The sequence below is a fragment of the Mycteria americana genome, chromosome 2 (assembly GCF_035582795.1).
Source record: "Mycteria americana isolate JAX WOST 10 ecotype Jacksonville Zoo and Gardens chromosome 2, USCA_MyAme_1.0, whole genome shotgun sequence".
Lineage (NCBI taxonomy): Eukaryota > Metazoa > Chordata > Aves > Ciconiiformes > Ciconiidae > Mycteria > Mycteria americana.
Window position 1 is genome coordinate 78,708,836 of NC_134366.1, and position 12,644 is coordinate 78,721,479.

General features: G+C 41.0%; 1 protein-coding gene across 1 annotated transcript; it reads left to right on the forward strand.

Annotated features, from left to right (window-relative positions):
• Positions 1-1,914: 1,914 nt before the first annotated feature.
• LOC142406498 (uncharacterized) lies at positions 1,915-2,697 on the forward strand. Its single transcript, XM_075495447.1, has one exon. The coding sequence runs from the start codon at positions 1,915-1,917 to the stop codon at positions 2,695-2,697; it is 783 nt and encodes a 260-aa protein (XP_075351562.1).
• Positions 2,698-12,644: the final 9,947 nt, after the last annotated feature.

Sequence of the window (12,644 nt, forward strand, 5' to 3'; positions counted from 1 at the left end):
TGCTGTATTACAGTGAACCTTTTCAGTGTGTAATACAGTAAAATCCCTGTTATCTGAATTCCATATTCTTCAATTACCCTAACTTGTTATTCAGATAAATGGGAATCACCAAGATATAAACCTGCAGAGTTTATTAACTCACTGGATATTAATCTCTTCCTAGTATTATTTATATAATCTGCAGCATGATCTGGCACATAAACACAGCAGGTTTAGTTTATTTTATCAATTCAGTGCAAAATATCTCTTGCACCAAAAAAAGGCATTCAAGTTAGACCTCAGGGTACAAATCTGAATTTATGTTAACCGGACTTCATATGTTCAAGGTTGGAAGTATATCCTAACAGATTCATCAGAAAGAAGGATAGTAAGTACAGATGAAAAATAAGAAATTATTATCTGTATTGCAGCACATGTAGAAGTGGAGATAGGATCTACGTTCATTCTTTTCCAGCTCCAGGAAGATTCCAGATAGTATTTTGGATTGGTTCTTTCTTCTATTTATATTCTCAGAATGGAGTAGAGAAAGTCTTGGGGCAACTGAAGCCCTGTGGTAAATTGACTGAAGTAGATGCAGATAGATGATTTGTGAATTTTCTTCCTGGTGTTACAAGTGAGAGAGGATGCTGAAAGTAGCTTTTCTGAACATCAAAGGTGCAGATAAAGTTTATTGTTCTGTGGGATACCTTAGTTGGATGCAGAGCTGCTCCTTAAAGATTAGGCCAGCATAATTAAACGTGGGTGTATATTAAACACTTACATCTACAGCTTCTGCCTGCCTTTATGCTTAGCATTCAGTTGGAGCTGAATGCTTGTTTCATTTTTGGGTTTAGCTTGTTCATGCAGCTAGAGTTTATCTAAGCTTCTTTTCTCTGAAGGAAAATGTGTACACTGGAGTCCAGAATGCCTCGCCCTCTTTTTGGTGCTGTGTTACCTCCTTGCTGACTGGCAGGGATGGGAAGGGCCATAGATACTGTCCCCCTGTAGAATGAGTGAATCAGGTATGTTTGGTTTTGAGGTGGGAGAAGAAGTGTCATCCAACCCTGGTTTTCATTTTGGTGCTCAAAGATGACATAAAAGCTGGATGCCAGGGAGGAATATCCTCTTGGGGGGAACAAACCAGCCCTGCACTCCTCTGTGATTGGGACTGACTGTGTTGTTGCTGGGTGGAACAGCGTAATGCTGTTGCTGCTCCTGCTCCAGCACCGTGATGTTTCTGTTCCAGATTGTGCTGACTCACATTCAAGAAAACATGATACACAGACACAATGCACTGTAACTCTTTTCCTTTCCCCCAGTAACCTCGGTAAGTGTTTGGTTTCTTTTTCCTGTCTATGGCTAGCACGGTGCTAATATAGCTTTACTGTTAGAGTTAATAGGAGGGGAAAAGGCAACCTTGTAAACAAACTGGTAGCAGATGTTAATTTTGGAGAGGGCATTTAAATGCAACCTGCTGTTTGGTGTACATCCACCTCCCTTTAAAGCTGATCAATCCTGATAACTCACCTGTCTCTACAAACTACACTTGTTAGAGCTGTGTTCTTAAATGGGAGAAGTGCTTACAATGCCCATTTACAACTGTATTCTGTTTAATTAGTCAGCACAGCCAGTGCTGCAGGGATAGATCGCTTGCCTTTAAAGATTTGAGAATGTTAATAGTACAGTATATCATTTTAATTATTATTGGATTAATGTTGTGTCTCGAAGAACATCTAATGCAAATCACAAGAAATGGCCTGAAGTGACCCAAGGGTTGTGCTTTATTAGAAAAGTAATAGGTCCATTGCTTAAATATAAAGAGAGGTTCTTTCTTCAAATGTCACTCTGCACTGGGCTTCTGTGTGTGTGTATGCGGGAATGAAATCCTCTTGCTTCCACTTTCTCCACAGAAACTTTCTGTAGCTTATGCAATAAATGGCTGAGACAGTAGGCGTAATGCCAAGAGATGAAGAGGACATCCAAAATAACAGTGATGATGAAGACCCATTTCCGAATCGTGATGCTGTAACGGCATCCCCTGGTTGTTCTGCCAGCCCTTTGTTAGCCAGCCTTAATGAAGACAAGGGAAGCTCAGCAGTGCCGGAAAGACTGTCCGTCCTCTCCAGCAAGGCTGTGGCCCAGGCAAAAGCCCTTGCTGGCCCAGAGATGGTTAGTGGTAGCCAGGCACAGAGGACAGCCTCTGGGTTGGCTGAGCATCATCTGACAGCTGTAAATACATCATTAGGTGGCTTAGGTGGCTCGTCGTGCCCCACGGCAGTCGGTAACCTGCAGCCTATGGGCATTGCCTCCCTGTGCTCCGAAAGTCCCTGCTGCAACAGCACCCCGAGTTCGGAGGTGCCGCAGGTCCCAAGGGTGCCCAGTGAGGCCGGCGAGCCCCTGCAGGCTGTCACTGCCCTGCCCGGGAACGACCCTGGGGGCTGCCACACGCCGCAGGCGGGGAGTCTGGGCCGGGTGATTTGGACGAAGACTGCAAAAGTAATGGAGACCTTAGAAAATAAGAAAAAGGAGGAAAAGGAGAAGTACCGGCTCCAGCTAGCTATGTACCGACGGCTTCTGCTGTTGCGCTCAATCAGGAGCTTGCATAAGCAGCTGGAGCAGCAGCAGGCCAGATTGCAGGAATGCTACGGCATGGTAATAAATACCAAGAAAGAAGTGTTGAAACGCATTTGCTCAACCTCGCCCTCACCTTCGCCGTAATCATGTTGCTGCATGCAGAAATGAGCTTTGTAATGCCACCAGAGCCGTCAGTAAGCTTGCATGCCATAGGGGTGGTGTCCTCATACCCAAGAGTACGTGCCCATGTGCGCCGAGAGCAGAGAAGAAACAGCAGCAGGAGCAGCAGACCAAGAAGAAAGGAGAAGGTAAAGTGTTGGCCCCTGAACTTATCTGGAGGAAACTGGAGCAAGATTGTACCTGTGCAAGAAGCTGCCTCCTGATGCGCGCTCAAAGCCTCAAGCTGAAATAGGACTTTTGGCACATAGGTTTGTAAAAAGAAAAGAAAACACAACTGGGAATCTAGTCTGACACCTGATCTGTAAAGGTGGTCAGATGCAAGAGCTGCTGCCTGCTGAATATGTGCTATGGCACATCTCCCTTCTACTTTCAGCACTAACAAAACTTGACCAGAATTAGGGTTCGTTTGTCCACAAGAATACCTGAATCTAGAAAGCCAGGATATTTAAAACACTTAAGCTCAGGCTTGATTATATCTACCTAGCTGCCTGTTTTTCACAAAACTGCTAAGGCCATTGTACGTTTGTGACCTCTACCCTCCTACAAAGCATATTCAGATTGACCAGAAATTACTGTGGGAAGGTAGGACAGTCAAACACATGCACAGGGAGGCAATGCAACTGCCTAAGCCTTATTTCCTTAGGAAAGCAAGCTAAAAACAAAGGCCTCGTAATCTGGCATTACATTGGAAACCCAGACTGGCAGTGCCAGGGGAATGTTCGAGGTCTGCACAGTTATTAATCTGCTGCTAACTCCCAGTGGCACTAGCGTCTGCAAATCAAGCATATTTTGTGCCTTACTGCTGTCATTTAGTGGAAGTTGGTGACAATTAGCACTTTCTATCCAGGTGTATTAGACACGTGGAAAACCCTAGAGCAATGTTTCTCCAATTGCAAGGTTAGGATGCCTGCAGGGAATTTGATGTCAGTATGCAACAAACACACAGGGAAAATGAAAGCAAAAAGGTGCAACTTTTTTGTATGCATTTAAAAGACAATATGTGAGTCCCTATTATTGAACAGCAAATTGAATAGTTGAATGTGCTGTTTGAGGATCTGAAGCAAAAAATGATTCAAGAAGAAAAGACACTGAAAAGCTTCTTTTTCTAGGATTTAAAGGGATATGGAAAAAATCTCATTTTCTTCAGATATTTATTTCTGATAGTGCCACCTTTCCTTTTTCCCCTGTTGTTTTTTTGTTGTAAATGTTTAGGTAGATGAACAATCAAACAGGTTTTTGGTGTGTTTTTTCCACCTGAAAAGGCGAGTCTGTTATTAGAAGTCTTATCTTTCTGAGAATAATGTGCTATATATAGGAAACTTTTTATCCTCAGCTTTTTTTTTTGTATGTATAGAGAGGGGGAGTGTGTTTGTGTACGTATGCACACACACATCCCGGTATACACGAGGTTATGAAAGGCTGGTGCTTCTTTTTCTGTAGCAGAAGCAGGAATAATATCTCAAAATAATCTCTGCTGTCTGCAAGGAGTTTGGTTGATTAGATTCACATGCACACATCTGTGAGCAAGGTATTGAAGTAATTCAACAACTGAAGTGCAGCACAACATTGTCATTATTCCGTCTTTGTATTTCTGCGCACCCAAAATTATGGAAGCCCCCTGGGTATGCACAACCTTAGGTAGGTTCATTCATCTCCTTCGGCCCTGGTGTAGCCTCTCACACAGCATGAGCCTCTAACTTTGAATGCAGAATTACCATAGAAACATCCTTGGCATGAAGGAGATATTTGAAGAAGCATCCTCTGCTGCCTCATTTGGGGGACTCAGGTTGCCAGGGGCCTTTAGTGGGCTGCAGAAGAGAGCTGGGGATCGCACGTGACTGGGAGACGTTACTCCAGAGCTCTGATCCCATCCAGCTCTCTGCTCAGCCTTGGGAAAGCTGTTCTCTGTCAGTAATGCAGGTTTCCCAAAGAACACTTAAATACTAAACTCACCTCAAAGGTAACCTGTTCTGTCTTAATATGCCTCCCAAGAAGGAAGGTTGATCATGGCCAATAGGGCTATGCAAAGCCTTGATTTTTTTCTTATTTTTTTGTACTTCATGAACTAGAAAAGCCTTTTTGTCATTGGTTAAGAGTGAGAGTAATTGTTCTGTTAAACCAAACGCAAGCAAACCACTATTATGTCGTCTCTCTTGGGGAAAGAAGTGTTGGAGAAGGGACACATCTCTCAAAAATATTACTGAATTTTGAAATAAAATGCCAAATTGTTCCCATTAGGAAGACAGTCAAAATGTATACTTTTGTTAATTTTGGCCAACTTTTTTTTTGTTTGAAAAAGAATTATCTTCTAAATTACATTCAGCTTGACTAATACTATCATGTCATCGATTTTCCACTGAAATAAAATATATGCACAAAAATATAAAAAAATACTGGGAAGACAAAGTAACTATTTTGCCTCGGTAGCTGCTGAAGTAGAGTATTGTCCTGCATTCGTTGCAAGAAGTGGAATGCCCTCCATTACCGCGTACAGCTACCTATAGTGTCATATTTGCATTTAAGGGTGACTAGAATAACATTAAAAAATAATTTTCATATAATAATACACAGTGCAGCGATAGTTGAGTTGTCAACCTGTCCAACTGTAAGTGCTTTGTGGCAGAACTGTGACAATCTTTGTCTTGTACAACACCTCTCATAAAATTTCTTGATCCTAACTGGGATCAGTAGATGCTTCTGCACTATGAATATTAAATACCAAAAGATTTGTGCATAAGCAATGCTGTCTGATAGCTGGCAAGAAAATGAAGCCAAGACTTGTTCTGTGTGTGCACGCTCTTTCCATGTAGCGCTTTTATGGACACATGCAAAATAAATGTTAACTGAGGAAATAACATTGGTCTTTTGCAACAATTTGCTGTTTAGCTGGTGGTTCTAGCGTGGCTACTAATAACTGGAGTTGGGCAAACCAATTAAAAGCTACATAATTTTTAAAATGAGTTTATTTAACAAGCTTGGAAAATGTGGCTTAACAGCTATGGTTTTTTCCTTGTTTGTTTTTGTATGTTTTAGCAGTGGAAGGCCAGTGGGAAAGTGCCAGACTGCCATGGGTAACCCATGGAGGTGTTTTCAGGGATATCAGACAGAGCAACAATCTCAAGTTTAATAAAAGTGTGCCCTCTCAAATTGTTTGATCCCCTCATGTGGTTAAGAGGTTTGATAGTTTGGATAAGGTTCAACTAAATTTCTGAAAATCTGTATTTTTATCTGAACTCAAACTGCAGGGGTTTAATGCTAGCGAGAGGAACAAGCTTGAAGTACTGAAATTTCATATATGTACCTAAGAACTCACAGGTCTTGGGTAATGATGACAAAATAAGCAGTTTTGGTAGGGCCTTTCTCCCCATTATCTTACTGCCTGCCAGAGCCTGTCAAGCTAACGATCTCCAGGAGAAATCTCTGCGACTTGACAGCTTATGTTACCTATTTTTACAGCAAAGGATGAAGTTAAATGATGCTGCCTGAGCCTTAAGGTCCTGCCACTCACCTAATTGCCTAGCCAGCCTGAAATGGCAGAAAATAATCATGGGTTTACCACGAAAGAGTGGGATGTTTAAAAGATGCCAGCTCCCTTGGAGTCGTTGCTATCACTAAAAAAGGTGCAGCTTGTGCCTACCTAAACCCAGAAATCTTTAAGAACAGAACGGAGTTATAAACAGTTAAGTGACAAAATGCCTTACTGAGATCTTCTTTAACACAAGGGCTTTTCTTCTCCACCTCCAGCATTTCAGATGGCTAAACTGCTGCCCCGGAGACTGGTCAGAGCTGTGTTTTTGCTGTTTCTGTGGTTGATGGCTATGAGTCAGCCAAGATAAACAGCCCAGCTTAACACGTTCACTTGTTACCTCTTGCGATGGAGCCACATGTTATGTGGGGGATTCGTTCACTTCCTCCTTCCTGAGATTTTCTTGTGTGTCTATCACATTCCTTGATTAGGACAGTGATGATTTTACCAATTTATAGTAAGTTATGATATTGTGGTAAACTTGCGAGCCATGCACTACTAAATGCAGATCATCCTGCATTGTTCTCAGAGCTATGAAAATTATGGGCTCTGAGCATGACATAGGCATACAAAAGATAGATTTAAAGATGAGGTTGTTTAAATCTCCCCTGGCTCACGAGTAGACTTAGAGAAACCCTTTAGAGTCCTTGTTACATTTTATTTCTATAAATGTATCTATGAATCTAGAATATAAATGCATTGGAGTGCACCTTTTGCTTATGACTGTTGAAAGCAGCACAGTAACGCAAGAGCAGGTTTGGGATATGCTTGAATGGGACCATACTCTGAATGCAGCGGGCAAGGAGTAAATGTTCCTCAGTCTTAAAGCTCAGAGATTCAGATGAGCATGATAGCCAAAAGCCTGGATGGTGGATGGAGAGTGGGAGTGAATGAAACTACAAGGAAAGATGTTTCAGGGTTTGATTTTTAATGCAGCGTGGAGAATGGCACACTGGACAGTTTTTTTTCTCAGGTAAAGATGACCTTTTTCTTTTCTCATTCCCAAAATGACTCTTTTGGATAACTGGGCTACATGTGTGCTAAGGGGTGTTTGTGTAACTGCAGTACATGGGCGTTGATACCCATCTCTGAAGTTGAGTGACAGTAGTTATTGTTGCCAAAATTTGAACTTACCACTTACTCTCCTAGACCTGGCTTTTTCCTAAACTGAAACATGTTGCAGTCAAGTGTCCTGCTGGCTTTCAATGACATTTGAATCCAGACTAGGACTTTGAGGTCGTGCGCCTTGTTCAAGTCCCTTCTCAAGTTTGATGCATTTTTATCTCCCTGTGTCTTCAAACAACTGCAAACGTCTTGGATAGTACTAATCTTTGTCTTTCTGGCAAAACGTTTGGAAGATTTGGGAGAAGAGGAAAAAGGGCTTCCTGTCGGTCTCTTGTGCTACTGAAGAAAGGGGGAGGTAGTAGTTTGTTTTTAATGAAAACTTGTAGCAGGAAAGATGGCCCTTTGAAAACACTTCTGGAGGGTTTACTTAAACATCATGAAAATAACAGCATATCCTACAGGAATTAAACTACAGCTGCAAACAAGTTTCCTTAATTGTATTGATCATATTCTCACACAATTTTAGCCAAGTCTCCAAAACAAACAAAATTGCCTCCATCTCTGACAAATCAAGTCTCTAAGTCCACAGCCCAAAGTGACTTCTGTGTGCATGAGAGGCAAGGAATGCTTGAGAATCTCAATAAAAGTTACATTTTCCCTTTGATGGGTGGGGGTTGGAAAGGAAAGGGAATGTGTGACCATTCATCACAGCTCCAGGCTCATTAGTACCCAGGAACTTTCTACTCTAAATGACAAAGAGTTTCACTGTCGCCAAAGAGAAATTGCTGCTGACCTTAGACCTCTTTTTGGAAAGTAAAATAATGGAGCACAGGAGCAGAGTTTGATATTTGACCGAATTCTACACAATTATCATGCATGTGTATATAATAAAATTAATTCTGTGTCTCTGCATCGTAGCCTCCGGCAAGCAGCGTACAATCAGTTTTGTATGTATAATAGATCACAGAGTTGTTCATGAATAATACAAATGCATTGAGCAGATACTAGTGAGTGAGGATGTTTGTCTTTGCATGGAATCGAAGTGAACATGTAATATTGTGATAATATATATTTGATGAATTCAGGTCTGACTTGCCTTTGCCATAGCCTGCTAATTCCCCGGCAAGGGTTGCCACAATAATTGAGTTTCCAATAACATTATGATTATTTCCACATGATAATTTAATTGTAGGTATTTTTTAATATTGTAATAATGTAGATTTGTGATTATTATGCATTTGCATGCAGATTTTCATGGTGACTCAGAGCACATCCCTGCATTTATAACTTAATTTCCTATATTATTGCATATATATTTTGGGATGAACTCATTAATGCAAACTAAAAAAAAGTAGGTCTTTTTAGTAATTTTGCTTTTATTATAAATGGCTGAAAGGTTTGCTCATTTTTTTAAACCAGTCTAAACAAGTGAATAAACAAAAGACAACTGTAATTCACGGATGGATTAATTTAAAATAATAATGTAATTACAAATCGTGGCAGATTTGTCTGAGGTAATTGGGATGCAGACTGGTACAAATTTTGCTTTGCTGAAACAAAACTTGTTTAGATGAATCACCGAGTTTAGTAGGGGCTGTTTTCCAATCATCCAATTCCCCTACATAAGGTGTTGGCAAAGTAACATTGGCTCAAAATTAATGGGAGCCTGTACAAATGGGTGTAACAACAGGGAAGCCTGAGCACCTGGACCTAACTAAATATTATTTCGGCAAGCAGTATGTCCAGTAAGAATAGAATTGGGTATACAGAGTCATGACACTAGCAGAGCTTTTAATCAGTTCATTTGTCCATTCTGGAAAGAGGCTGGTTGCTTGCTCCGATAACAACCTTCAAACGACATTAGAAAACCTCACCTGAAACTCAATAGGGCAAAGGGAGGAAGACCTTTCCCCAGAAATAAACTCTGTTCCTATTAATTGGAGCAGACATTCGTATGATCCTGTGAGCATCCTGCTTCAAATAGAGCTCTCTTCCAGGCATATCTAAAATTTGAAGAGGAGGAAATGTTTTTAGCTAAATACTTCTGTTTTGAAAAGAAACTTTCCAGAGAAAGTGACATGGGGTTTGTGTGTTGTTCATTTTTCTGGTTTGTCTCAAGTAGGTGCGGTTGAAGGAATGTCTCCTCCATTTTTCATCTGTAAGGTCTCAGCTCCTCAAATCAAACTGGGGTCACAACAGAGGCAGAGTTCTTGATCTCCTCCATGTTATCCCTATCTGATCCTAGGTTGGATTTCCATTGCCCACGTGGCAGGCATGTGCCATAGGAGCTAGGAGAACAGGCCTGGTCCAAATCTTCAGACACGGAAGTCTAAAACTAGGGACTAGAATATGTAATTTACTGCTATCCTTTCACATCGTTCTTCAGTGCATGCAGATTCTGTTGCTTCCAGTGTATTTAGGTGCCTGCTGCTACTTTCAAATGTATTCCTCTAAATTAACAGCGTACAAGACACAATGAGATTACGTCCCTGCTCCTTCATCTTTCCTCACTCTGTGGACCTAAGAGTTGAACGGAAAAATGAAAGCTTGATTTAGACAGTAAAGAGAGCAGCCATGATTCTTCTGTATAGGATGATCTCTCTGACTACTGGTATAGGTAAATCAGGTTCTGTCCTGAAAGCCACCGAAGCCATTTTGATCCAAATCTTTTGTAAATGCAGTCTCCAGCTAACAAGCACTTTGGCAGCTGACTCCACCAGTAGCAGTAAAACTATCAAAACACAAAGGTGGTTCTATTGGCAGGAGAAATTCACAAATCTGTACCTGTTTCTTGCTGAGAGCAAGCAATAGCTCAGCACAGGGGACCTGGAAGATTGGTCTAGCTGTTATTTTGTTTTATAATGGGCCACCAGCATAAAATTAAGGATGTCTTTTATGCTGTGGCATTAGGTCTTAAATGACCTCAGACGTTATTTTGCGCACAGCAAGCACCATAGAATATAAAAGTATCATTATCTCAGTAAGTCCTGGATGCAACGCGTAATTCCTGCTTGTTGTGAAGATACCTAAGGTTGTTTCAGATACCAGATGATTTATAATCAGATGATTGTTTTCATTACTATATGTTCCTGATGTTACTTATACAGATATGATAGATGGGTGTACATAAAATTAGAAGCAAGCCTGCTGAAAAGCACTGATTTGTGTTACATTCATGAGTAACACATGTTCATGAGTAATTTTCTCTGATGAAAGAAATTGAGACTAAACTTTTATAATGCAGGGGATGAAGCTGCCCTGGCTTCTCAACTTTTCCAGCATCACAGAGGTCAGGACTTGGAAGAGCTTAGTTCCTTTCCAACTTTACCTGATGGGTTTTGAACTTAAGTCACCTATTTGCCCATAGAATGTCAGAATTGCTATAATATTTAAGATTGAGGGAAGTGGTAGGGAGTCCCACAGCCGCTCCTATTAGTGCTGCTTCTCATTCTATAAAAAAAGCTGAATTTGGCCCAGTGGCAAGGCAGGACTCCAGCTGGGTGGCTACTGTGCTCTCCATGGCAATATGCGGCAGTGCTTCTACAGGGGAAATTAAGAAGAATGCTCTCCCTTTGCCGACCTCGTACATAGAGACAGAAATACACAATTGCCTGGTGGCCAGGATCCTTTCCTGAGGGAGGGCAGGGGGAATTTCATTCAACTTCATTCAGGAGGAAGATGGGTTTGCATCCAGGTGCCAGTCAGTAGGGTGAGGGGTAAAAATGCCTCCCCCGGCTCCTGTGTCGCAACTTCAGTGCATCGTGTCCTTTGCTTTGCTCGCAGTACGTGAGAAGGAAGTGTTTAATTTCGGGTCACTTGGAAGTCTTCTTTTGACACAAAATCAGTTGCTGTTGCTGCTTTATTCCTTCAGTTGAAGAAAAAAAAATCACCTTTGGTTTTCTTGCAATTGTTTTTTTCCATTTGTAGTTGTCTGTGAAGCAGTGGGACCATGTCCTTTCTGTGTGAGGGGTATGTTCTCCTGTGCACAGACCAACATTTCCCAGCCTATTCTTGAGGAAAGCATTCCTCAAAAATCATTTAAGTAAGGAGGTATTTATGTATTGCCCATCTTCTCTAGTGCTTCAAAATGCACGATTCATGGCCGCTAATTGTTCTTCTCATAGTGGGGAAGGTTTATTGGCCATAATCCTGGAAGTCCCCTGTGTGTCAGATGATCACTGATTGTATTGGAAAAGGATGCTTCAGTGACAGCAGGCAGCCCCTGGGTGGAAAGAGGTGTCCTTTGTCCCTGAGCAATAACCTGTACAGATGATTGAGACTTGTTGATAGATCTCCGTGGAAGCCTTACCTAGTAGTCAGGGCTTAGCAGCGTCTGACTTGGTGAAGGATCCTTCAGTACAGGATGCTTGAACTTGATTTGTTACTCTCATCAAGGAGGGCATAAAGGTAGGCAAAAACTGAACATGCCTTGAGGCCCAGGCACATGCAGTTTTACCACAACCTGTGTCTCATGGGGGAGAAAGAAAAAAAAGGCTGCTAGAATTTACAAAATATGATTATTGACTAATTTCTTCATCAGCAAGACCTGTAAGTAACCAGTGATGTCTCTCCTGAGAGATCAGTGGTGTCACCTCACATGTCATCAGGGTGCCAAATGGTATAAAACGCTCACTTTGAAAGTACTGCACCGTGGTAAGCTTCAACTCCCAAGGGATGCATTGCGTGTACATTTTGTTATATGTAATGACACACTGAAAGGGCAATGAAGCTGTAAAGGAAATGCTGCATGTCTAAAAAGAACTTATTTTTCTTTCAACCAATAAAAGAAAGAAAGAGTGTTTCAGAAAAGCAGTTAAAATAATATCATTTAAATGTAACAAGTGATAAAATAGTAGAGAGAATTCACCTGTCAGATGAAGAAATTTAAAACATGAGGTCTTCTGTGTAACATAGATATTTCAAATTGGACCATTTTCCTGGTAAAGCAATAGACCTCTTCAAAAAGCTTTTAAAACAGTTGATATATATACAAAATTTTAAGGCTGACACGACCAGCATAATGGAAACAATTATTTAAAACAATGGATTTGAAGAAAAAAGCATAAAATGTAGTCATTTCATGTAGTCATTCTAGACAATGTATGAGATTCTGTGAGATTTAACAAGACCAAAGTTGGATGTGAGACTCTGGGAGTTTTTTAACAAAGGTGATTTTGTAATAAAACAGTTCAGTGCATATAAAAATAGCCCTAGAGATGTCTACAATGCTAACAACAATATTTTGAAATTAAGACAAAAAAGACTCATGCTCCCTCCAACAAAATTCCATGTGGACATATTCAAAACTTCTGTATGGCCT

Excerpts from the sequence above, each read along its gene's own strand:
- LOC142406498 (XM_075495447.1), top strand. The coding sequence starts at position 1,915 with ATGGCTGAGACAGTAGGCGTAATGCCAAGAGATGAAGAGGACATCCAA.